We start from the raw sequence: 27,128 nt of genomic DNA, 5'->3' as shown, positions 1-27,128 counted from the left end.
TGCTATTCAACATCACTATGTTTTGTAGTGGACCACGTTTTTAGAATCATGCGTATCATACTTCGTAGTAGTTCAAATAATGATTTGATCAATTGAACCAGAGCATGTTTTAGGATGAGTAAGAATGCTGTTAACCCGGGATCGTATAAAGCCATGATTGTTGCTGTAGTTACTTACTTACAACAAACAGCCTTGAAAAGGTAATAGCTTTGAATAGAGGCATAGAGCCGTCTACATGAAAAATTTGTTGGCAACAAAACAGTACTGAATATCTATATCTGTATAGCCGGTATAACCGCCTTTCGGCGTAATACACCAGCTTCTGTATCTGTATAGCCGGTATAACCGCTTTTGGCGTAACACACCAGCTTCTGTATCTGTATAGCCGGTATAACCGCCTTTCGGCGTAACACACCAGCTTCTGCATGTAGGGGGCAGTTTCTGACATCAGTGTTGGCATGCATATAGTGTAAGTGGGTGACTACTCCAATGATGCATATTGGCTTCGAAGAAATACGCATGCAATTGTCAGGCACACAATGCTTTCTCATAAATAATGCAGTGATGTAGATGCGGTGGCGACTATCTCAACAACCGAAGCAGGATTGAAATATTTGTTTGACTTTCACGAGAGAACCTGTCGAAAACATGGCCTTCAGAACTGTCAAATCATTCATGCTAGAGTGTGACATGTGCAGATCTAGAGATGTCATCACACACAAAAGGTGTTTATTATACTTTCCATTAAAAACACAGTCGTGTCTTATCATCTTTATCTTTGGATCATCGAAGCTGAAATAACTAAGAATTAATGTAAACAAAAAAGTCGGAAAGTGTGTGATGAACAGAATGGAAAATCCTCCTAAATATGACAAGTTTCTAGAAGAGTAGGTGTTATGCATATCCCCCTGTATCTATAGCAGGTAGAGTGTGTGTTTGTGTGATTGTGTATGTATGTATGTGTATGTATGTATGTGTGTGTGTGTGTGTGTGTGTGTGTGTGTGTGTGTGTGTGTGTGTGTGTGTGTGTGTGTGTGTGTGTGTGTGAATTCCAAATTATCCTAGAACATATCTATTGTACACTATCACTGTCATCTTTCTTGTGTCCTCTCCCCATTATTCTCATTGTAGAAAAATGTTAAAGGTGTCGTTTTGCTTGCAACTGGCATACCGGTAGTATAGCTATATTAACCTAAGGACAATTGGTGAGTGGATGTTGAGTAAGAGCATATCTGTGAATCTTGTAAAGACAGTTTAACTATCATTTCTTCCACTGTAGCATACAGCATGTATTCTCGACATCCATACTCATGTAACAAACATGTATACATCTTCCCCAAGCTCTGAGGAAGGTGTCTGATAGACATCGAAACGTAAGCAGGTGAGAACCTTACTGGTTGTGTATAAAGAAAATTCTATACCCTATGTATACATCTTCTTCCACTCACAAGCATTTACCACCCCAATCAAAGAATTACTATCTTATAAAAGTTATGTTCAAAGAAGCCTAACAGTACATCTAGCTTCGCAGCAAAGACTCAAGTACGTTTGACAGGACAAAATTCTCTTTTCTACTTTTTAATTGCAATGGCAGCTTTAATAGCAATCTTGAATATGTAACAATAGTTGGTATTCCTTCATTAATCATATAGTTATATGATACTTCCTCCCAAATTGGGTTCAGACAGTGTTTTTGATTGTCAGTGAAGTACAGTGTTTCTTTGTTTGCTTTCTTGTAACAGTTCATCTGAAAATTATGTAGACTTGTTGGTGCTAGTGTCTGTATATCATTATATGTTACTTAAACATTTCTGCATATATAAGGCCACAGCAATTTGATTTGTTGGTTCTTGGAATTTTTTTAGAGAAAATATGAAACAACACGACAAAAAAATTAAAAAATCTTAGGCATCCTATGATAGCCTAAAATGTCCAACTTGACAACAATGAATTTTGAACTTTTAATCATGCAAACCAAATGATGCATTGTTAGATGGAAAAAACTGTAACAGCTAGGAAGACAAGGACTTTGCTCAACTAGTGAGGTCAAAATAAAAACATTTGTTTTGGAGGTGATTTATATATTTTTGTTTTGCAAATCAGAAAAATATGAAGGGGGCGAATCCGAGAACCAATTGATTAAATTGATGTGGCCAAACTATTAAGAATCATGAAACTTGCAATTTAGTTGGATATTAGAAAAAGATATAGAGAACCAGCAGGTGGATTACAACCAGTTTACCTTAGTTTGTGGATATTTTTCAATGAAGCAATACTGATGTTAGTTTTAGAGTCAGGACCCCTTCTTAACTACAGGGTTTGCTGGGTTAAATATTTTCTGGAGCGACGTATCAAATCGGTGTAGCCTGTGCATACAAAATGTGGTCTTCGATGGCAATGTTTACCTTTAGAATGTTATTGTCAACTTTATCGTTAGATAGTTGAGTATGTCAGACATTTTTTTCACACAGTATAGTACAGACAATGTTCTGGGGATGGATAAAAACAGTCATGTGAGAAGTTGTTGGGCTTGGCAGTAGAGAAGAAGAAGTAAGAAATAAACAAGGAATCCTACAAAAAAGTTTTTTCATTGCACAATAACCCGGAAACCCGTCAAAAGTTGAAAGACTGTGTACTACGTATGGAAACTAGAAGCAAAAGAGATGATTGTCATTTTGTATTACTGCTGGATTAAAGTGATGTTTACAGCTACGGTACAAGGAAATAGCCGGGATAACAATTCTTGATTTTCGTGATTTGTAATCTATTCTTTATCATTTCTTATGTTGCCTTGGTCCTATCTGCGGCGAAGCTTCTTGCTAAGCAGTTATCCTGTAGTCTGATGATCGGTCTTGGTTGGTTTTTGGTCAATCATTTCAACGTCATCTGTCGCCAGTTGTCATTCTTCATGGAGCTCCTACAAAAAGATAAAAAAAAATAAATGCTATGAATTAAATTAAATTACTTCAAATCACATCGGACTTATAAACATTTTAGTGAAGATATATGCACACACTCAGTAACTTGACAGTTTCAGAATCTGTCAGAGAGTCTGAAGGAGAAAAATTGTTGTTTGAGTTTTGTTTGTACTCTGCCTAATATTAGTTAGCTGTGCACCTACAGGTGCAATGAACCACAATACACCTCCAAGCTTGTGAGAGGAGAAAACAATCATATATACATTTCTCGCTTGAATATAGTACAGTAGATCGATCTTTCCCATCTAGCAGTTCAAAACTAAATTTGATGTACAGATTTCAAACTAGCCAGCATCCATCTGTTCTGTCATTTGATGGAATTTGACGACCATGACTGACATAAATTTTGCCCAATCTGTCATCTTTGACGGACAAAAAATCGGCGTGTAAAGATTTGGAAAGAGATCTCACTAAACTAAGCTTAGTCTAGCAACAAATTGTACCCCCAAATTGCATGAAATGGATTTTCAAGAGGGCAAATTTCAGATTTTTCCAGGCGTAGCATGCCTGGCCCCTCATAGGATAGTCCCTCTACGAGATGACAGGGAAAATTTCAGGCTGACTAGAACTAGAACACTGATACAGATAGATATTTTCATTGGAGATAGGTGAACATTAGCCTGTGTGCCATCCGTTTTGTAACGCAACTCCTTGCACTGGTTAGCCCGTTTTTTCGGGGTAACGAGTTGCAAGGAGCCCCATTAAAAAATGAATGGTCCCAGGCTAGGTACAGATCAGTACGCCGTACCCTTAGCTCGTTGCCAGCATTGCGCAGGTCGTCCTCCAGCATCTTCAAGGTCTCCATCAGCACCTCTTCATCGGCAGCTTCCTCCAGGCCACGCTCCTCCTGGCCTCCTTCCTCCTGGCCACGCCCCTCCATGATCTCATCGGGCTGCTGGACAGACATCGGCTCCTCAATCTCTCGTTTCCCGGAAGCGTCGCTGGCTGTTAAGAACAGACATATACAAATTGGGTGGTCGGCACAAAGAAAAAACAGCTAGGAAGCCACCCGGGCAAGGAAAGCCAGATGAATCCAGAGCCAGGAACACGTCAAAGCTTAAAGCGAAGCCTAAACCTCTGATTGAAGAGTACGCCAGACGTTGGTTCATCGACGTATAACAGTTAATGTATTTTGCTGCTGAATGGAGTATTGCGAACCGGACCTGTAATGTACCTGTCCCCGGCCGAGTGATACCAAAGACGTGGTACATATACTGCTACCTGTGCTTAGCACTCAGCGTTTGAGAAGAGTACGGGAGTTAAACACACACCACTACCAATCGACTAGCTTCCTGCCAAAGTGATTGCACTACTGTGTGACCCAAAGGAGAACCAGATCGAGATGGGCGCCATCGCAAATTTCCGTCTCGTAAACGGTCGTCGCCTTTCGATGCCATATTGCATGCTGACTGGTCGATGTTTCAAAATCGTATCAAACGTAATGTATACTATAAGAAGCAACATTACAATTGCAAATATAAGGGAGAACCATAAAAAAATAGTAAATGTATTAGTATAAAAGAAAAGCACAGGCTCGGATTCGAACCCGAGTCAAAAAAAGAGTAGCTAAACCTATACCCTCAATAACCCACGAAACATGCGAAACATCACGGTATGGATATGAGATGGACCGTGCTTGCCGTTATATGGCATCTACCGTTTCATAAAGCGACGACCGTTTACGAGACGGAAATTAGCGTAGCTGCCATAAGCTTAAGCGACCATGCCAGTGATTGTGTGAATCCATGCGGAGGGCTCAAACTAACTTAAATCTGACTTACCGAAGAATTTGACCCTGAAGCCACGTTCGCTGACAGAGTGGTCGGTTCTGAAGACGATCCTCAGCTGTTTGTCCGCGCTGCGGACGGGTGCAGGCAGAGTCGACCCCGAGAACTTCCCCAGCTCCCTGTCGCTGCAGGGGTCTTCAACAGTCACCGTGTCGGAGGTGCCCTGGAGGTCGAAATCCTCGAAGATCAGAGTCAAGACCTTCCCTGGTCGAGCCATGATGTTCCAGCTGCAAAATGGCATACATTCAACCGAAAATAGTTTCATCGGGTCGGTCAAGTATAGGATACAGGAGTTTTCTTTTACACTTGTTAGCCCTACCAATTTTCTTACCTAGAGTGCTGACGTTTCGGTGTCTATCAGACACCTTCCTCAGAGCTTCTGAACTCAGAAGCAGAACTCCAGTCAGAAGTTCTGAGGAAGGTGCCTGATAGACACCGAAACGTCAGCACTCTAGGTGAGAAAATTGGTTGTGTAAAATTAAAAGAAAACTCCTCTATGGCATACATTCAAGTTACCTCGTTGTAAGCCGTTTTAGGGCTTAGGCCATGTAGATTTGATTACAAGGATGACATCCACGCGAGCATGAATTATTGTGTATTTCCAAGAAAATACAAGGATTCGATCATACTGTAAATCGTGCAAAGCAGTTGAAAAAATGAGCAAATATATGCAGTAAACTGCAAAAAAAAAATTAAAAAACGATACTAATATCGTAGAATGCCAAAATTAAGGCAAAGAAGAAAATGTGAAGAAATGAAAATGAAGAGTCTATTATTCTCTATCCCATACTCTGTGTGTTAAGTCATTTATTCAACCTTCATTACCACGTAGATTTCATGATGAAGGCAAAGAATTTTGGGGTTCCCAGACGATGTGATAAGAATAATCACATCAACATGCCCTTAGCAGATATGAATAAAACCTCAAATGGACAGAGGGGTGTCAAGCAGTCTGTGTAACAAGTTGCTGTGGCATGTTAGTAAGAATCATTATGCTGCACATGGCATGTTAGTAAAAATCAACATTTTACATACGTGCATTTCTGATTATCTGCGTATGTATCTGGGTAGCCCGGTGAGACAATGGTTCCAAACTCCCCTTGAATGTTGCCACCGCAGGAACCAACAACTGATCACGAAACAAAAAAGATTCGATTAACAAAACTACATTCTAAAGAGTGGTGTTTTGTAGTCATAATAACAATATACCTTCTGTTGACATAAACAACGCCATTGACAACAACCGATGCTCACATATTCTCAAACCTTCTTTTGTCATTTGTGAACAATTGTAAAATCGTTGATGTGGTTTTCAACTTTATTTTGCAGACTGGTCGTTTTGCCCGATTTTGTTATGATTTGTACACTAGCGCATTTTGTATTTCATTGTTTTGTTTTTGTTAATTCTACCATGTTTTTTTTTTTACTTTCATCTGTATGTGTGGATATAGGAGGCCTCGATAAGTAATGTGTATATTTTTGCCCTATCCTCGAAAAAAATAGATGCGAGTAAAATTAGTAAATAATAACAGAATAGATACCAAATACTGTTACATGGTCTTTGAAAAAACATTAGTATCATCTAACACTTCTTCCTCTGCTTGTGACTCGTGGTTTCTGTTCCAAAATGTTATAAGTTATATCCTGTCAGCATCTTTCAGGCCTCTACCACACCACCAGGCTTCCGAAAGCGGCTGGAAAGAGTAGAATTTGGCCAAATAAAGAGATAACATGCCAGGAAAGTTGGTCCGCTGGAAAGTACAATTCGGGTGCGGCAAACTGTGCACTCTAGCGGACCAACCTCCTTGACATCTCTCTATTTGGCCAAATTCTACTCTTTCCAGCCGCTTCCCGAAGCCTGGTCAGAGGATATCAGCATCATCTGAATGTAAACTTACTTGGCAGTTGGATCTGGCAGATGAACTTCTGTTTTGTCGCACAGCCTTGATCGTTCCACTTGTTCCTGGGGCTTTCGAACAGCATCAAGCAGTCTTCGTTCCCGCCAGCCTGGTTCGGTTCTCCCGGGAACCAGGCGCGGAAGCTCCCGAACTGTTGGCCGTCCCGGCCCAGCCATGTGCCCTCGTCATTCTTGTCATCCGCCCCGAGCCAGAACCACGAGCTGCCGTCCTTGTCGTTCTTCAGCTTGATCAGGAAGTCGTTGGTAGCCTGGTCGCGGGGCATCGCCAGGGACCCTCCTTCAGCCCGGCAAGCCATCTCAGCCTCGTCGTAATTCTTCTTCTTGTCGAAGGCCTTGTAGCAGATTGCACCCCTCTGCTTGTAGCCTCTAGGACAGCCTACAGAAAATGATGAAGGTAAGGTCGTATTGAGTTGATTATATGGATGACATCCGCACGTATGAATTTTCGTCTGTTAAAAAAAGCTTTCGACCTTACTGTAAGTCGTACAAAACAGCTGCAAAATGACCAAATATATGACGTAAATTGCAAAAAAAAAATATTGGAAAACGATACCAATGCCATAGAATGCCAACATCAATTCCAAAGGAAAAGAAGAAAATGTGAAGAAATGAAAATGAATAGTTGAGTAATTTGTTCAACCTTCTTGACCAGATTGACGTACAGGTCATACTGAAGGCAACTTCTTTTGCCATTTTTTTCATTCGCACGCTCGCATCAGTTTTAGGGTTCCCAGAGGATGTCATCCATCCATCTAATCAAATCAACACGGCCTAACTGATCATGCAGATAATAGGAATGCTCCAGCAAATGCAGGAAACCTATTCAGAGGTATGTATTGACTGAAGGACATGCTGATTTGTAATCTACAAACAAGAACAAACGACTCTTACGAAACGTACCTTTCGGAACGACCTGGCAGATAAACGTCCTGGTACGAGCTGTACATGGCCCATCGTTCCACGTGTTCCTCTTGTTTTTCGGATGACTTCCAGGGAAGTACTCGGCACAGTCCTCGTTTCTCCGGTTATTCGGTTCTCCCGGACCCCACGTGCGGAAAGTTGATAGGGCGACACCGCTTCCCCACATCCAGCCTCCTTCCTGGTGTTCGTCCGTCAGTCCGAAGCGGAACCATGCTCGGTTGTCCACGGCGTTCTTGAGGTAGATGAGGAACGTGTTGGCGGCGGCATCTCTAGGTTCGGCAAGTGAACCGCCATCTGCACGACAGGCCTCAACCGCTCCCTTGTAGTCTTTCTTGACGTTGTAAACTTTGTAGCTCATGTGGCTCAGTTGATGGTACACGTAGCCTTGTGGGGAATCTGGGCAATACAATTTCAGGGCGGCAAAACAAGAAAATATTCTCATGAAAGTTCATCTGCGTTGGTAATTATCATAGTTAAATTTTGAGCTTTATTTCAACACAACGGGTACACAGAGATTAAATTTTCAACGACCAATGACAGGAACATTGAGCTTGAAAATTCAGTTTTGCAGCCCTGAAATTGCATTGGATGCCTTAAATGAGAGAAGGGTAGTGGGAGAGGAGTAGCCATGTTACCGAAAACACCGCATTTTAAATGCACTGATGGAAACGTTATGCCATTTTCAGCCTGCTCTAGATCCAAATTCCTAGTCATTTGAATCGAAAGGGTGCCTGTCTGGCTGACTGACCTGTTGGAATCACTTGGCAGATGAATTTCCTGTTCCTTGCGTTGCCGCCCACGTCGTTCCATTTGTTAGGGAAGTACTCGGCAAAGTCCTCGTCGCCTGCGTTGTTCGGCTCTCCCGGTTTCCAGTCGCTTTGGCCCCTGACGAGGTTCCCTCCGTCTACCCACTGCCATTCGTTCTCCGTGTGCTGATCCACGAGGCCGAACCAGAAGAAGCCGGCCGGGTCTACCTTGTCCTTCAGGGTCTTGAGGAAGGCGTTGGTGGCAGCATCCTTGGGCATGGCGAGTGTGCCGCCGTCGTCGTAACAAGCCTTGGACGCCTGAAGGAAGGTCTTTACCGTGTTGAACGCCTTGTAGCAGATCCCGTTGAATTCCTTGTAACCACTGGGGCAAACTGATAAGAAAAGAAAAATGCATTTCTGGTCATTGGTTAATGCTATAAGCACCACAAGAAATTGTTACTAGTACTCAAGCTACATAATAATGTGTTGAAAACGTTTCATGTAGCATCCAATGCTTTTCGTCAGTGACTGGACACACAATTGTTACTCAACCTCCCATTATTTTAATTGCTACACAACAAATTTGTGACGCAAGCAACTGGCGATAGGTATTTAAAAACTGTCAGACGTTTCAAGTAGCACGTTTCAAGTACATGGAACGCATGCATATGACAGTTTTCAAAACCTTGCTTGAGTGACAATTTCATATGCATCTTCTTTACATGTTGAAATAAAAGTATTAGGCAACTCTTTAATTGCCCAAATCCCTTTAACTGTTTTTTTTATTCAATATATAACACAAACTTCAAGTTTCTTCAAGTCACTTCCAGTGAGATACGTTGACTGTAACTAGACTCTAGGATTTGGTGGCCTGCTGAAAAAAAGTTCTGAGCGGGAAGTATATATGCGTGCAGCTCAATATGTCTTACTGAGGGACGACTATACAGTATTCTGGATGTCGGTTAACTTGGAAATAGACCCACTCTACTGTATACTACAATAGACTCTGGGATTTGATAATGAAAAGGGTGGACTTTTGGTACGTAAAAAGATTTTGGTATGGCTTCAGCATGCCTAAAATCCATTTCTCGCTCAAATTTGATTTAGATGTACAGTGTAAAGGCTAACCCTGCAATATGGTATCAAATTAGAACATACCGTCAGACACCTTTTCGCAAACGACTTTGGCAATCTCGCTAATCTTCGTGGCCAGGGCGTTGAAGTCGCTCAACTCGATCACATTGTTCTGGTCGTTGTTGGCGATCTGTAGGAGTTGCCCGTGATCGAAGTTGCCCACTCCGATGCCGTACACGGTAATTCCGCTCGCGGCAAGACTCTGAGCTGGTCCCGACACAGAATCACCCGACTTCCCGTCTGTCAACACGATGATCACCTGTGGGAGTAAGCAGATACACCCATGTCTTTTACGCCAAAAAAATGTAAATGACTACCTATCTTCGGTTGGGGGCGTAAAGCCAGAGGTCCCGTGTTTAAGGAGACCCACACCTTGATCTGAGCACATGAAAAATCCTACCACACCGAAAAGAGCAAGGGTGCTTCCCGGTGTGAGTGGTTCAAACCTTACAGTCTGGTCTCAGGTTTGACATCTTTGAAGAGGTGATAGTCACCTGTTATGTCAACCCTTCTACAAATTAAATGTGATAAATCTTCATAGATGAATAAATAGAACAAATGACATATTTCGGTACTTACTTTCGGGACGTTTCCTCCTTGCCTCCATGCGGCGTTCGTACGGACGAACTGCATCGCAGCCCCTGTCTTCGTGCCGCCTTTCTGGTACGTGATGGCATTAATGGCGCTGATGGTAGACGGCTTGTCTGATTTAGCTCCCAAGTTAAACACCAGGCTGAGAAAAATAGTACAGAAAACGTTACTGCTAGTTTAATAAGACACATTAAATGGTATTTTTTTAGGATATTGATACATTTTAGTTTTACGTCGGTGATGTTAATAAGATACGCAAAAAAACACTTACTCAAGCAACTGGATATGGTTTTGGAAACAGCCAGACGTTTCAGGTAGTATCCACTGCCTTTCGTCGGTGACGCCGTTTCCAAAATCATATCCAGTTGCTTGAGTAATTTTTGGGCGCATTTTAGTTTTACTTTTGTATTTTTTTTTTTGCAATCTACCAAATACATGTTACATCTATCAGGGCAATGTTATATCAGCTTTCACTGCAATTGATGTTTGATGTTGATGTTTTATTAGAAATCCACTACATTAGATTAGATTAGAAAATCTCTTCTAATCTTCCTGGATTCATAAAAACATAGATTGTACATGTACATATATGTAATGACAAAACCCATAACATAAGACATTCATAAGACTTCAACTTGCATAAAACTTCTGGAAAAATTCAAGATCGCTTTTTGGAGGTCAGTGATACTATATTCAAATACATTTGTACTTGTAGACGTACTTTACCAGTGCTTATAAAGGGATTGTTTGTATCTACTGAGTACCTTATATGTAATCATGTTATTTATGAGCTTTTATCTTACATGTAATCATGTCCTTTATTAGGGTGTTGTTGAAGGGCGTTGAAAGATTCAATGCATTTAATCTCTATGTAACCAAGGTTGTATTTACGTATCATAGCATCATTAGATTAACATACTAATGGCAAGGAAAACTTAACCTCTTGTAATACACCTAAAAGTGGCACTCCCAACGCCATTCAACAACACGCTAATAAAGGACACGATTACATGTAAGATAAAAGCTCATAAATGACATGATTACATATAAGATAGTATATACATACAAGATATAGTATGGAAAACCATGTCGTCAATTATTGAATGTTACTTGTATATACTTGTATATGTATTATATTAGCCTACAGTGTTAGTTTTACTGAGTATGTGGAATGTAAAATTCGGCACAATTCAGTGTACATACTGCAAGGCCGATTTGTATCGTGTTTTTACCAATAAACCATTTACTACTACTACCACAAGATACATCAATGCTCTGCACATCTTTGTTCATAACAGACAAAAGACCAGGCACTCACCTGTTCCTGTCAGAGTACTGTAGTACTCCAACCCTGGTGGCAGTCGGGCCGATGTCGAACCTGTTGACCATGTCGCGTGCAAACTGCTTCACCTTGTCGAAGTTTGCAGCTCCTACGCTACCGGATCCGTCCAGCACTAAGAACAGGTCCAGCGGCGCCTCGCATGCCGCACCACCTGGTAGAGGTTTACAAAAAGAAAAAAGATTACATGTGGAAGCAACATTTCTTGAGTTACGCTATCTTGTATCAGTATTAAGATTCCTTGGTGGCACATAGTCTCAATATTGATGAAGTTAATAACTTTTTTTATTCCAACATGTAATCACCAGACGTGGTGATGACACACTCAAGTTTTTTCAACTTCTATTAATGCCGCCACCAACACAGGGGACAAATACATGACAGGACAATACTCATTTATGTAACCCAGTGTATTGGAAAATGAAATACACCAGGTCCTGCGAGTTACTATCCTCTGTCTTTTGGTATTATAATAGTAAATGGTGATGAGGGAAAACAAGAGAAAGCATCAGCAAATTCAACCACTTCAACCGAGGACGGATTCCCTTCACCACTACATGGGATTTGGTACAGTCTCTACCAGACTAACTAAACTGACTATATAATGTATAGGAGAATGATTGCCAGGGGAGTTTGGTGGCATCGTAGGTTTGATTGGCCGCGCAGTTCGGAGGGAAAGAAACTACCTCCCCGCGGTCGGACTCCCTTGTCCAATTTTACACTCTTTTTTGCCGAATCCTACGATCCGTATTCCCGTAGAAAGGCCTGGTGGAGGCTAGACTTGGTAGACGCACCTGGGATTTGGTAGACTTGGTTTCCCCAGGGTCCGCCTTCGCCGTCCGTGCGGCAGGTTGTGGACGGTCCGTACTTCTGGTAGGTTTTTCCCGCCGTGGCTGAAGTGGCGCACCAACCTCCGTTTTGCAGGGCGAAGTAGGTGTACCCTCGAGACTTGGCGGCCTGGTAGCACTTGTTAATCGCGTCCCGACGAGCCCCATAGCTACCGTCCAGACGCGCGTCCGAACCCTCGATGGTTGGGATGGCCCTGTTTCCAGTGTCCTTCCAACAGCCAAGGCTCACGATCTTTGGCAGGGCGTCTGCAGAGAGGTACGAAACAAAATTTCGAGAGGGTCAAATGATATTTTATGTATGGCCATCATTATAGATCTAGAGGAATTAATTGTGGTGCCTGTAAGATCTAATCAGAATTCAGATATCTCAGACCTCCATGAAATGTTTCGATCTTGTGTGCTCTTCTCATTCACCATGGTATCTAGAAGTCTCTATCGTGAAAGGGAAACAACAATAGCTGTCAAGCAGGCCATGTAACTAAAATCACCTGTAAAATCAAGCAAACGCTACCAGATGTAGACGTGATTAATGACTTTCTTTCTCTGGGACAGACTGAATCTAACCATATCATATCGCCGGGCATATCCATTACAACCTGACCTAAGGGTCATGAGGAAACACAGACACACACGCGGACACACACAGACATATACCAAAAACAATACCTCCTAATTTTCATGTAGGTAACAACAGGCGCGGTTCGCAGTGGCCCTCACCTGTGATTTTGTACACCTGATTGCCCCAAGGCCCTCCTTCGCCGTCGGCCCCACAGGTTGTAGAGCGGCCGAACTTCTGGTAGGTTTCTCCCGCGATGGCGGAAGAGGCGCACCAACCTCCGTTCTGCACCGCGAAGTAGGTGAACCCTCGTTCCTTGGCGGCCTGGTAGCACTTCTCGATGGCGTTCTGGCGGTTTTGGTACGACCCGTCCAGACGTGAGTCGGACCCCTCCAGGGTTGGGATGGCTCTGTTACCGGTGTCTCGCCAACAGCCAAGATTGATGTATCCTTATAGCAAGAACAGAACCGTGCAGAAGTTTTAGATTTATCAGGTGCATACATGTCCAGTATCAGGGTGAAATGGCAGAAGTTAACATCAGCTTACGGCATAAGTTAACATCAGCTTACGGCATAAGGTTCGAAATATTTCAAATCAAGTCAAAGGTTATTGCACACAATTGCAACAGGTACAATGTATGACAAATAACACTGATTATTAACAAAACTATAAACTATTCAAACTACTTATCCAACATCATTCTTCAATACATGAAACAATGGAATATCAGATTGTTATGACACGGCTTCTCTTTTGTATAGCATTTCATCCTTGATGTTATATTTATTGCATATTTCTGCCCAAATGGCCTAAATCTGACTATATGTGGTCTAGAGGATTATAAATATATTGGCCTAGTTGAACATGATGAAATAGCGTTGATGTTGAATATTTCTCTCTTTGTTCCACGTAAATGTTGTTTTGTTGTTACACGAGGTCATAAATTTTTCATTGAAAATGGTACTCATCTTCAGTGTTGTCTTTGCAGGTTCGAATATGTGTGGCTGTTGAATACAGTCTGGAGAAGCAGACTATTGGGATAGCTGTGGCATAAGCAAACTGCTTCTTTCTCAAGAACAAATAACAGTCGATTGACCTAAGAAGGTGATAGAATGTCTTTGATTGACCCTTGTCTTTCTTGATCATGAATGCGTAGAAAGGCTATACATTATAGGTACAGCTTATAGGGTACTAGTATGTAATGTTCATCTCACCTCCTGATTCACAATTCTCTTCTCCAGGATCTGAAAACGTGCAAAATGGCAAGAATTAAAATGAATTCGGTAAGGAGAAAATCAAGAAAACCACAGTTCTCAAGTTTATTCATTTTCTATTCTATGTATTGAAATTGCAATGTCACAATACTGTGACCCGGGCAGCAACGACTGATTTCAGGTACCGCCGTTCAACAAATAAGTCAACATACACATAAAAATAAGTTATTGTTTAATGATTAAGTTACATGTACACTTCGGAGGTCTAGTTCTCAAGGGTATAGGGACCTTTCTTCTTACATAACCGGTACTGTATCTTACGTTACTTAAGATGTAGTTGTTGAAATTCTGAGAGAAGGTTTAAAAAATAGTTCTTGTTTCTCATGACAAATCATTCAAGTCAACACTGGTCAATGGATCATCTCTTATCACATGGAAAATTCTTTCGCAACCAATTTTAATCATAGCTTACAAAAGAAGTCAACAGCGTTTACCAGGCACTTACCACATTGCTGCCCCGATCCAGCACCTATGGACACAAAGTCAAACAATATTAGAACTTAGATATTAAAGTACGTTTTCCACAACGCTCCAATTAAAGGCAGTGTATACTGTCTCTGAACTTAACGCTACTGAGAACAAACTATGTGTAGATAATAAGGAAACCACCAAACAGTTAAACATTTTTCTTTGAAACTTTTCAAAAAATCGTTCAACACTTTGCTTATTTTCCTGCTCATGTTTGAGGTTTTGGGAGAATGACCACCGTTCTGTGTTCTGAGGCGCGTTTTCGTAGTGTATCACTTATGATATTCTTATAAATCAATAGGACTTTAGTTAGTGCTGTCGGTTGCGCAACGGTTAGAGCGGTGGACTCGGAGCCAATAGGTCCCGGGTTCGATACTCACCATGTCCCAAACGTTGTGCCCTTGGAAAAGACACTTTACGCTACCTTCCCTTCCCCTTCCCCTTCCCTAACGGTGGAGTGACGCCCACCGAGCCTCTTTGGCTATTTAATCTGTCTGAATGTGTGCCAAAAACACACTTCGAATTTGCACAACATAGTTTTTGCACTACGGATTTGCAGATGTTGCCAACATCTGCATATTTTCCACCAAAAGTCGCAAATGTTCTCACCTAGAGCTTTCGACCAGTCACTTTGGTCCTCTTCAATAGACTGCCCGAGTGAGACTTGTCACGTGGCCTCTATGAAGTGTGACGTCAACACTGGGTCAACGACGAAGCCACATGACAAGGCTCACTGGGTCAGTCTACTGAGCAAGACTAGAGTGACTGGTCAAAAGTTCTAGGTGAGAACATCTGCATTTTTTGTTGGAACGACAGTTTGACCTTGTAACTACCAACATAGATGGTGCTGAAGATGGTGCACTATCTACCACTTAGTTCCATATCTTCAAGAAAACACCATGCAGCATAGTACCAGGAACACTACAAATGAAAAAAAGAAAGCAGTGCAAAGTATACCTCCAAAGACCTGCACTTCACATAGTGTCAGATACTGCCTGCCCGGTAGAGCTATCCCCACGTATCGGCCCGTCCGGCCGCCGCAGTCCACGGTGATCGTTGCCTTGCCGGTGACAGACTGCGCTCCACCGCACGTAGGGTTGGCGACAACATTCGGGTTATCTCCGACGTACACCTTGAAGTTTTGTAGCCGTTCTGGGCAACAGTCCGCGCGGTTGGTGACGACAACGCGGTCCACGCAATTGGAGGACCCCAGGTCCACCCGCCACCACGGCTGGTTGTCGTTCCGGGTGCAACTGCAAGACCTTCCCGACCACCGGGCGTTTGTGTTCCCGTCCACCGCCCGTCCAGCCACGGAATTTCCGTCGTATTGACTTGATTGTTGTGCCGGACGGCCCCGGGCAATATTGGTGGAGCTAGCAGCTGCAACACAAATAACGTTACAGCTTCAATGTTTTTATATTTCTGAGTTTGCCACAGAAAGCCTGACAAGCAACGTAACTGTTTCAATTTTTGTAGCTTTGATTTCTTCAGAAAGCCTCGTAGACGTATCTTCTTTAGCGAAAATAAATGTATTGTTTTCAATTGAAGCACACACACAGGAAGCCTAGCGTTAAGATGTAGTTGTTAAAATTCTGAGAGAAGGTTTAAAAAATAGTTATTGTTTCTTATGACAAATGATGTTCGAATCATTCTAGTTCATCAAAATGGATCCTGTCTTATCACATGGAAAGTTCTTTTGCAACCAATTTTAATCGTGGCTTACAAAAGAAGTCAACAGCGTTTACCAGGCACTTACCACATTGTGAAGGCAGCTTAATCAATGCAGCACCTATGGACACAAAGTCAAACAATATAAGTCAGAACTTAGATATTAAAGTACGTTTTCCACAACGCTCCAATCAAAGGCAGTGTATACTGTCTCTGAACTTTACGCTACTGAGAACAAACTATGTGTGGATAATAAGGAAACCACCAAACAGTTAAACATTTTTCTTTGAAACTTTAAAAAAAATCGTTCAACACTTTGCTTATTTTCCTGCTCATGTTTGAGATTTTGGGAGAATGACCACCGTTCTGTGTATCCAGAGGCGTGTTTTCGTAGTGTATCACTTCTTACAAATCAATAGGACTAATTATAAGTTCTGTCGGTTGTGCAACGGTTAGAGCGGTGGACTCGGAGCCAATAGGTCCCGGGTTCGATACTCACCATATCCCAACGTTGTGCCCTTGGAAAAGACACTTTACGATACCTTCCCTTCCCTAACGGTGGAGTGACGCCCACCGAGCCTCTTTGGCTATTTAATCTGTCTGAATGTGTGACAAAAACACACTACGAATTTGCACAACATAGTTTTTGCACTACGGATTTGCAGATGTTGCCAACATCTGCATATTTTCCACCAAAAGTCGCAAATGTTCTCACCTAGAGCTTTCGACCAGTCACTTTGGTCTTCTTCAATAGACTGCCCCAGTGAGATTTGTCACGTGGCCTCTCTGAAGTGTGACGTCAACACTGGGTCAACGACGAAGCCACATGACAAGTCTCACTGGGTCAGTCTACTGAGGAAGACTAGAGTGACTGGTCAAAAGTTCTAGGTGAGAACATTTGTATTTTTTGTTGGAACGACAGTTTTACCTTGTAACTACCAACACAGATAGTGCTGAAGATGGTGCGCTATCTACCACATAGTCCCATATCTTCAAGAAAACACCATGCAGCATAGTATCAGGAACAATACAAATGAAAAAAAAGAAAGCAGTACAAAGTATACCTCCAAAGACCTGCACTTCACATAGCGTCAGATACTGCCTGCCCGGTAGAGCTATCCCCACATATCGGCCCGTCCGGCCGCCGCAGTCCACTGTGATCGTTGCCTTGCCGGTGACAGACTGCGCTCCGCCGCACGTAGGGTTGGCGACAACATTCGGGTTATCTCCGACGTACACCTTGAAGTTTTGGAGCCGTTCTGGGCAACAGTCCGCGCGGTTGGTGACGACAACGCGGTCCACGCAATTGGAGGACCCCAGGTCCACCCGCCACCACGGCTGGTTGTCGTTTCCGGTGTGAGTGCAGGAACTTCCCCCCCACTGGGAGTTTGTGTTCCCGTCCACCGCCCGTCCAGGCACGCCCCCATGGGCGACACTCGATTGCTGTGTCGGACGGCCCCGGGCAATATTGGTGGAGCTAGCAGCTGCAAAACAAATAACGTTACTGCTTCAGTGTTCTTATATTTCTGAGTTTGCCACAGAAAGCCTGACAAATAACGTAACTGTTTCAATTCTTGTAGCTCTGATTTTCTCCAAAAAGCCTGGTAGACGTATCTTCTTTAGCGATTATAAATGTATTGTTTTCAAGTGAAAACGCACGCACAGGAAGCCTAGCGTTAAGATGTAGTTGTTGAAATTCTGAGAGAAGGTTTAAAAAATAGTTATTGTTTCTCATGACAAATGATGTTTGAATCTTTCAAGTTCATCAAAATGGATCATGTCTTATCACATGGAAAGTTCTTTCGCAACCAATTTTAATCGTAGCTTACAAAAGAAGTCAACAACGTTTACCAGGCACTTACCACATTGCCCCGATCCAGCACCTATGGACACAAAGTCAAACAATATAAGTCAGAACTTAGATATTAAAGTACATATTCCCAACGTGACATGAAACAATGGAATATCAGATTGTTATGACACGACTCTCTTTTGTATAGCATTTTATCCTTGATGTCATATTTATTGCATATTTCTGCCCAAATGGCCTAAATCTGACCATATGTGGTCTAGAGGATTATAAACTTATTGGCCTAGGTGAATATGATGAAAGATCGTTGATGTTGAATATTTCTCTCTGCTTTGTTCCACGTACATGTAAATGTTGTTTTGTTGTTACACGAGGTCATAAATTTTTCATTGGAAAATGGTATTCATCTTCAGTGTTGTCTTTGCAGGTTCAAATATGTGGCTGTTGAATACAGTCTGGAGAAGCAGACTATTGGGATAGCTGGGGGATAATCAAATTGCTTCTTTCTTGATTAAAAAAAACAGTCCATTGATTCTTGTCTTTATTGATCATGAATGTGTTGAAAGGATATAGACACAGCTCATGGGGTACTAGTATGTAATGTTCATCTCACCTCCTGATCCACACACATTCTCTTCGCCCGGACCTGGAAATGTGCAAAATGGCAAGAAATAAAATGAATTCGGTAAGGACAAAACCAAGAAAACCACAATACACAAACTGCAATGTCACAATACAGTGACCCAGGCAGCAAAGTTATTCTTTAATGATTAAGTTTCATGTACACTTCGGAGGTCTAGTTCTCAAGGATATAGGGATTTTTATTCTTACACAACCGGTACTGTATTTCACCTGCTGACGTTTCGATGTCCCTCAGAGCTAGAGTACTGCTACTCTGCTACTCCTCGCTTCTGACTAGAGTACTGCTACTCTGCTACTCCTCGCTATGTGTAGCCGATGTAGGTGGCATTTTTGCGGCGATAACACAATTCCTAATATGGCTACGCTTGTATCCCCCCCTTCATCACTGAGGTTGACTTTCTTATCCAGACCGATTTCTTTTTTCCACCATAACGTAAGCAGGTGAGAAAAAATTCCTATATCCTATGTCCTACTAACCTGATGAAATAATTATTTTCGGAAGTCTACAATTCTCAGGTTCTGTAAGAAAGTTTGAATGTGGGAAGAAGAGTACCTCTCTGACAGATGAAGTACTTCTGGTTGGTACACGTATCGTCGTCCCATTGGAAGCTTCGAGATTTCCAGAGTTGCCCGCAGTCCTGGCCCGGGCCCCCTCGGTTGGCGTACGCGTTGTTCGGCTCTCCTGGTGCCCAGTTTTTGAAGTCACAATCGCTGATCCGCGTCCCGTCAGACCAGGTCCACGTGTTCTCAACCTATAGAAAGGAATTGCTTTCTATTAAACAACATACAAACACAAGACATAGTGATGGACAACTCTAGCACACTGCTAGTTTTAGCCAAGGAGCTTCCATCACACCAGGCTGGTGATGGAAGCTCCATGTTTTAGCTAAATCTAATCGCGCGTACATTTAAACATATGCTTTAAGATGTGCTTAAAGACAAGCTTTCATGCAGTGTACCAGGCCTAAATATACCTGGCATTTGACACCATTGTTAAATCCGAATTTTTGTGTGCAGTTTAGTCTGAATACATCTATAGACGGAAAGAGGGGGAACACTGCAAAAACGATATGATCTCCATTCTATTACTACAAAAAAAGTCCCGTTCCACTCTGCTGAGCATAGGGATGTCCATGTCCATTTCTGTATCCGTTGGGCCACACAGGTGTACAAGCACTACAACGGGGGGCTAGTCCGCTGGTAGTGTTGTGTGTTTGACATGATCCCATACTTTTTCTCATAGATGAGCGCTAAGCAGAGAAAGCAGTATGTACATTTTTACCATTTTCAAAGTTTTTGGTATGACCCGACCCGGGTTTGAACTCACGACTTCCTGGTTACAAAGCGACTACAAAGCACTGCATGTATACCCGATGCCTATAAAGGAATAAGAATCTGCCAATCGGTGCGACACTTACTGTTATATCGTTGAGCCCGATCCAGTAGTCTCTGTTGGCGTCAACCTTCCGGATCTCGGACAGGAGGAAGTTGTGCAGCGCCCGAGTCTTGACGTCGGCCAGATGACCTCCCTGTGCTGCACAGGTCTGTTTGGCAGCTTGGTATGACTTGAGCTGGGCGAACACCTTGTACTGGGTACCGCCACGCTGTGTATACCCGGAATATCCTTTTAAAAAAAACAGCACGATAACATTAGTAACTCAACTCAGTTTCAAGGTAAAACTTTGGTTCCAACACAAACATAGTTTTTGCACTGCGGATTTGCAGAAACACAGTTCGGCAATGTTTTGCAGAACATTGCCAACATCTGCATATTTGCCACCAAGAGTCGTCAAAAAATGGCACATGTTCCAAAATAAACTCACCACGTGTTTCTAAGAACGTCTCTTCGCGCCTTTCTGCAGCCTCTTCGCTGCCTTCTCCTGATCCAGACGACGACTCATCCTTGAAGATAACACATATAATAGATTATATGTAATATATACATAATACATAGAAGCGTTTATATAGAATATTTAGGCTAAAGAAGAACAGTTTATATACTACTTGTATATAAATTAACTTATATGATGAGCCTGACCTCTGACCTATATTAGTTTTTTCCTGTCAATTGTGTTGTTCTTTCAGTGAAGATAGTTCTTATCTATGTAAGCGTAGGTAGTGTAATGTGTAACTTTTTAGACTCCTGGAAGACTATTGTAGTATACATTGTATTCACTAATGGAGATCTGTCAATAAGGATAAACAATGAATATTTTTCCTCTGGAATCCCCCCCCAAAGATTGAATTGTTAAAATAAAGTCGGGGAAGACCTTCAACTACGTCCAGATACAATGTACGTGAGGAACTAACTCTGTAGGTCGATGTCTTCATGAGTACGTGCCAACCTCGCGTGCTGTGAAGACACACACGCTGTGTATTTTATTCACCTGTGGTATGTGGCACCCAGAGTACTGACATGTCCTCCCTGCACATGCACTAAAGGCGTTTTTATTGTAGTTCAATAGGAACACGTTGTAGATTTGTCAATTCAGTGCCGCAAAATGACTAAATGAAGGATCTTCAGCACCAAGTGCAGGGCAAAGGTCAGTAATCAGCGCAGGCGCAGAGAGCCCAGTTGTAGAGATGGCAATGTAATGTAAAGTGTAAAGAAGTCTTTTTCTTGGGAAATGTTGTTGTTTTGGACTTGGATGTTATAGGTAAGGGTTTTAGTATTTTAATTTTGTTGAAAAAACAGACTTGCAGCCATGTTTGTGTTGTCTGACTCGCCAAAGAAGATATAGGTTTACATGCTGTCATCAGCTGTCCAGAGCGGTGGGGGGCACTTCTCAATGTCCGGGAAGAATTCTCGCATGGTTTAGGTGCGTAGGATTTTTTCATTTTTGGTGAATGGAGACTTGAGAGGTTGGACTACCCTGGGAATGTGTGTTGTTCAAGGTCTAAAACTCAGGTATATGAATTTTGACCACGTTGTTTTGACATAATTCCCATATATTAACATAGGAAAGCCCTATTACTGGGCTGTGCCCTGCAAACCATTTTGGTGCCCCCTTCCCCCCTCCCTCCCCCTCTACCTAGTGACGTATAGCTCTGTTCGTGTCATCCGTCAGGGCCCATACGTCAGTACGGTTGCAACAGATTGGTGTAATGCTACCGGTGCGTCTTACCGTGTATGGCATCAGCCAGCCTTTGAATCCTGTTTCAAATTGATGACAATCCTGTCCAAAGCCCTGTAACGTTTATTCAGGCGAACATGGCTGTAGCAAATGGAGCGGGACGTCACTCAGGGGAGATCCATTTTTTACATGACCTCCCGAACATTAGCCGATTTCCCCTTCCTCTCCCCCTCCCCTCCTTTTGTTTATAAAAGACGATATGTCATTGTCATGATTTAACTTTCTTTCATCGAAAATGGCACATTTTGACCTCAATGCTAGTAAAGTTGCACTCTCACTCGTTCTCCACACATTTATGCTACATTTACTGTAAGTGAAGGTTATAGGCTATTTGTAATCCCTCACTCCTTCCCTCTCTCCCTCCCTCCTTCCCTCTCTCCCTCCCTCCCTCCCTCTCTCCCTCCCTCTCTCCCTCCCTCCCTCCTTGCTCTTGCCAGACCTTCCCCACGTTTTCAGAAAAACGTTGCGCACGTGGCCTCCCGAAAAAACGTACGGACTAAAAAATACGTACGGCGGTTGTGACCCTCGCTTAAAGGAGCTCTCTACTGCAGAAGCGGGTATTATAATGATTCATCAGAGAATAAATTGTTATGCTGGAATCCACTTTGTTGTGTCAAATTTACTATACGTTGAAGCTTGAATAAAGGGCGAACATTATTATAATATTGATCAAATCCGTAAAAACCCTGGAAAGACCCTCCCGGATAACCCAGAGTTCAATGCGCACTGTGTGTTGATGGGGAAAGTTCGACAAATAAAAAGCGCGCAAATCTCTGTATCCCAAGACGGGCTTAGGGTATCAACGTTTTGTGAACCTTCCTAAATGTGTGATAGTCACTCGAACGCTGCTGTTACGCTAAGGCCGTCTATTATCAGCGATAATTCGTGTTCGAAGTTGACCATACAGGCAAATGTATATGTACACAGCGTTGTACATCAGAAGCGGTTCTGTATGGGGGTACATGGGTTTAGAAAAGGATCATTGTCTAAAAGACAGCTACGGGTAATTTAGCAAAAAGTCGGGTGCCTTTGTATCCCCCTAAACATCATCTATCGGGAAATAATACCCACTTCTGGAGTGGAGAGCCCCTTTAATAGCCCACAGCGACCGACTGCAAATTCACCTGTCTCTAATGACATTCTTTGCCGGTCGAGCAGAAACACGCCGGGTCCGACAGGTATGTCCAACCGAGCGTAGATCTATATCTCTGTCAACACGTAATGCTTGGTACACCTCAGCCATTACAAGAGCAAACGCTGCAGAGGCGGCTCGGCTGGTAAAAGCTTAGCAGTTAATCCATCCCTGGGACAGTTTAGTCACTGCCAGAGGGAAGGGATACCACTAAACTACAGATATATACTATCAGCCTTCTGCGTAAACTTTAATTCCTAGCGGCCTGCGTTTGTTTCTGTGAACCCGACGGTTTCGCTGGGAGAGCGGTATGGGGAGAAGGGCTGTATCGAGGGGGAGGGGGTGAAAACTAGTAAAGGATATGTGCAGATGCACTTGTAGAAGTGGGGTACGCGAAAAATTAGTGACCATGGGCTCATATACATATTCATGTTCACACGTACGAAGAGACATAAACAGTACTGAAAAGTTTTGTCTTTAAAAACTAACTACTTTTACGTTGGATAGCTATAGGTATAAGATTCTATCCCATTATACCACCAACAGTTACAACACTTTAAACTTCTGGACAGCTACCCCTAAACTTCTGGACGGTCATTCTAACCCCCTACAAAAATAACTGGGCAGATACCCCCAAACTTCTGGACGGTCATTCTAGATAACACCCTACAAAAATAACTGGGAAGTTACCCCCAAACTTCTGGACGGTCATTCTAACCCCCTACAAAAATAACTGGACAGATACCCCCAAACTTCTGGACGTTCATTCTAACCCCCTACAAAAATAACTGGGCAGCTACCCCCAAACTTCCGGACGGTCATTCTATCCACACACTCAAACCCTAAGTTTAAAACTTGAACTGGAGGATTGTCTCCTTGCTTGAAAACAACTGGACGGTTACACCCGACACACAACCCTTGAAAAAAAAACCGTAAATTTCACAGTTCATCCGGCCCCAAGCTTGAAAAAACAACTGGACAGTTAATACTTCCGACACCCAAAATTTGAAGACCAAGAGGAAACAGCTGGACGCTTACACCGGGCCTCAATCTTGATTAACAACGTAACTGGACGGTTACACCCCAAGCATGCATGCAAAACAACTGGACGGTTACACCCGGCTCCCTAGCTAGCTTGAAAAACAACTGGACGCGGTTACACCCGGCACAAATCTTGCAAAACAACTGGACGCTTACCCCAAAGTTTGAAAAACATTTCGACGGTTACACCACAAGCCTACAAAAATGGACAGTTCACCCCTAGCTTACAAAACAATTGGACGGTTACCCCAAAGCTTGAAAAACATCAGATTCTGTTACACCACAAGCCTTACAAAAATGGACAGTTCACCCCAAGCTTACAAAACAATTGGACGGTTACACCCTGCCCCAAGCTTGACAGAACACAGGATAAATGTGATGATATGGACTTTTATTTCCGTACATTGGGGACAACATCAGACAAGCAAAAAAAACTAACTGCGGGGCCTTGCAAAACTCTCGGACAAGACACGAGCCAGAAGACTACGGTTTGACACCGACTTAATTTTATGGATGACATCCGCTCGCCCTGAATTTGGCCTGTTCTCAAAAAAAATATCACGTCCACCGAGGCTCTGGCCTGGCTCTAGGCCTGGGTAGTCCATGGTAGTTATCGACAATACGGAGCCGAGCACCCAGGCTACCGAAGGTCCACGACTCAAGAACTCAGTACATACATACAGTGCCGATTTATAAATTCCGCAAAAAGCCAGCATGTGCCGGCTTTTCGTATAACGTCGCTAAGTACTGCCGAAAATTCACAATACTAGAATTGTATTCCTGTGGTTTAGTAGCATTTTTATGTTGGCCGGATTTTTTTATTCGCCCGCGCGCACTAGTCTGGGGGTCTTCAGGGGATGTCATCCATGAAATTAAGTCAGTGTGGCCGTACCAGCACACGGGAGAATAAAGACTGTGAGACCACTTCTCACTAACATTGAAAAGCATCATGAAGAGACACAACAAAACATGCTGATTGGTTGTACATGTGGAAGGCAATGTTGGACAAGAGCTTCTAGAAAACTATGATGATTTGGGACGAGGAAAAATGCAAACTTACGAAAGAATCAAGGAAGCAATCAATAAATCAACAAACAGTTAAGTCAAGCTAAGTTATGTCTAAAGTATCGTAGATGCTTAAATATGACGGGCAATGTATATGTGGAGGGTTCACCTTTGAAGTTAAACTGTTTCAACAAAATTCCTTTGCTACAGCTATTTCGAAATCAGCTAAGCCGAAGCTGGCTAAAACGTAATGTTTTCCCCTATTTTAGTGCTAAAGTTGAATTAACGTCGGCGAAGGTTAGACATCCAGATAATACGATACGACAAAAAGCAGCTACTCAAGCAACTGGATATAGTTTTGGAAACGGTCAGACGTTTCATATAGCATCAGTGCTGACGAAAGGTAGTGGATGCTACCTGAAACGTCTGACCTTTTCCAAAATCATATCCAGTTGCTTGAGTAACTGGTTTTTTTTGCGTAAAGTTGGGTGTATTTTATCATCCTGATATATGTTGGTACAACAGGCACAATTTATGGAGAAAATGTGCATTACCTCTTCCGTAGATGCTCCAGCACTTTCTGCACTCGCACCGCCGTCATCCCTCAGAAATTCTGTGGGAATAATTTAAGGAAAGTCGTTTAAACAACAATATAATGCTTAAGGGTATCTCTACAATCAATTTCTAGCATCAAGCTTTTCCCCTTCCGGGCCACAAAATTACCCTTTAAAGTATTAAATCCACCTCCGTAAACATTTTTAAAGAGGTTCCCTGTATATCTGTTGAGTTTTCCGTGCTGCACAAGCTCTTTTACTTTCCTTATTTTGCACCGTAAAAAAACGCCAGAGTTACAGTGTTTTTCCTATTCATAATTGCGTAGACAATGTATCCATAATGTTGAGATGGATTTGTAACTCATGTATACCACATATTCGACCATGAAGCGGTCGGTTGAGGCCGGTTGAGGTCGGTTGAGGTCTGTTGAGGCCGGTTGAGGTCGGTTGAAGTATTAAGTCATACCGCAAAACTAGCCTTGTGTGGCCCACTAGACCAACAGGGCCTATTCTAGGTGTCGAGGCTACAAGAAATATGTGATAACAAAGCGCGGTGACATCGGGATGTTAGTCTACTGCTGTTATTTATGGATAAGGCCATGCTGATTTGAATATATGGATGACACCTCCTGAAAACCCCAGAACGGATGCGAGCGTGCGAATGAAAAAGTTGCCTTCCTTATAAAATCTACGTGGTAATGAAGGTTAACCAAATGACTAAACACACAGATTGTGGTATGGTGAATAATAATAAATACACTTTTAATTTTCATTCCTTCACATTTTCTTCTTTTCATTTGGAATTGATTTTGGCTTTCTACAACGTTAGTATCGTTTTCCAATATTTTTTTTGTAAATTACAGCATATATTTGCTCTTTTTTTATATATTCCAACATGTAATTACAAGAAGTGGTGACAGCACACACAAGTTATATCAACTTATATTAATGCCGCCACCAACACAGAGGACAATACAATACTCATTTTCACCTGAGTGAAGTGAGGAAAGTCGTGTAATGTGCATATCCCAAGGGCACAAGATCGGTGGCATGTCAGGACTCGAACCCGGGACCTCTGGGACCTCTGGGTTCCGAGTCGAGCACTCTGCCGCTACGCCCAACGACCCCACATTGCTCATTTTGCAACTGCTTTGTATGACTTACTACCGGAAACGGTCGAGAATTCAAGCGCACGCGGATTTCATTCATACAATCAAATCAATATAGGCTAAATGAAAGAAAAAGAAAGTGAAGTGTCACCTTCCAGTCGCTGGATCAGAAAGTTGGCTGACAAATCCCGCTTGTCCGGAGCAGCAGCCGACACTGGGACGACCATGTAAGAAAAGGAGACCGTCTGTTAAACAAAGAATCTCCGAGAAAAATCTCCCGGTGTCTTGGAGGTGACAGGTCTATACTTATAATTGAGGTACTAAAGAAATCGTATTTTTCGAGAACTATCGTAGAGTGGAACTCTATCGTAGAGTCCGGACCCCATTCCAAAAAGACAGAAGAAAAAACAAGGACACATATCACTAAATTAAAAACGTTTTGTTCGATATTATTTATATATATATATATATAT

At 42.5% G+C, this 27,128-nt stretch overlaps 1 protein-coding gene across 2 annotated transcripts in view; it reads right to left on the bottom strand.

Moving 5' to 3' along the window:
- Window positions 1-2,866: 2,866 nt before the first annotated feature.
- The window catches only part of LOC109462428, a 25,167-nt gene continuing 905 nt past the window's right edge, over window positions 2,867-27,128 (bottom strand). Inside the window, exons 3-26 of one of the 2 annotated variants that reach the window (XM_019758981.1) lie at window positions 26,807-26,869; window positions 25,547-25,605; window positions 20,504-20,582; window positions 20,099-20,304; window positions 19,234-19,432; window positions 18,652-18,684; window positions 18,091-18,111; window positions 17,293-17,712; window positions 16,317-16,349; window positions 15,518-15,940; window positions 14,538-14,561; window positions 14,033-14,062; window positions 12,980-13,267; window positions 12,209-12,508; window positions 11,394-11,568; window positions 10,064-10,217; window positions 9,509-9,743; window positions 8,353-8,742; window positions 7,584-8,000; window positions 6,664-7,059; window positions 5,801-5,894; window positions 4,760-4,992; window positions 3,727-3,923; window positions 2,867-2,917 (exon numbers count right to left, since the gene is read on the bottom strand). In XM_019758981.1, the coding sequence (XP_019614540.1) occupies window positions 2,900-2,917; window positions 3,727-3,923; window positions 4,760-4,992; window positions 5,801-5,894; window positions 6,664-7,059; window positions 7,584-8,000; window positions 8,353-8,742; window positions 9,509-9,743; window positions 10,064-10,217; window positions 11,394-11,568; window positions 12,209-12,508; window positions 12,980-13,267; window positions 14,033-14,062; window positions 14,538-14,561; window positions 15,518-15,940; window positions 16,317-16,349; window positions 17,293-17,712; window positions 18,091-18,111; window positions 18,652-18,684; window positions 19,234-19,432; window positions 20,099-20,304; window positions 20,504-20,582; window positions 25,547-25,605; window positions 26,807-26,869 (4,487 nt within the window). In that variant the 3' untranslated portion in view covers window positions 2,867-2,899. The remainder of the gene's footprint in view (window positions 2,918-3,726; window positions 3,924-4,759; window positions 4,993-5,800; window positions 5,895-6,663; window positions 7,060-7,583; window positions 8,001-8,352; window positions 8,743-9,508; window positions 9,744-10,063; window positions 10,218-11,393; window positions 11,569-12,208; window positions 12,509-12,979; window positions 13,268-14,032; window positions 14,063-14,537; window positions 14,562-15,517; window positions 15,941-16,316; window positions 16,350-17,292; window positions 17,713-18,090; window positions 18,112-18,651; window positions 18,685-19,233; window positions 19,433-20,098; window positions 20,305-20,503; window positions 20,583-25,546; window positions 25,606-26,806; window positions 26,870-27,128) is intronic. The other variant, XM_019758982.1, reaches the window with a different exon arrangement.

The sequence above is a fragment of the Branchiostoma belcheri genome, unplaced genomic scaffold (genome assembly GCF_001625305.1).
Source record: "Branchiostoma belcheri isolate BF01 breed outbred unplaced genomic scaffold, Haploidv18h27 scaffold116, whole genome shotgun sequence".
Classification (NCBI taxonomy): domain Eukaryota; kingdom Metazoa; phylum Chordata; class Leptocardii; order Amphioxiformes; family Branchiostomatidae; genus Branchiostoma; species Branchiostoma belcheri.
The sequence above is the reverse complement of the archived record's forward strand: the minus strand, read 5'-3'. Positions and strand labels throughout refer to the sequence as shown.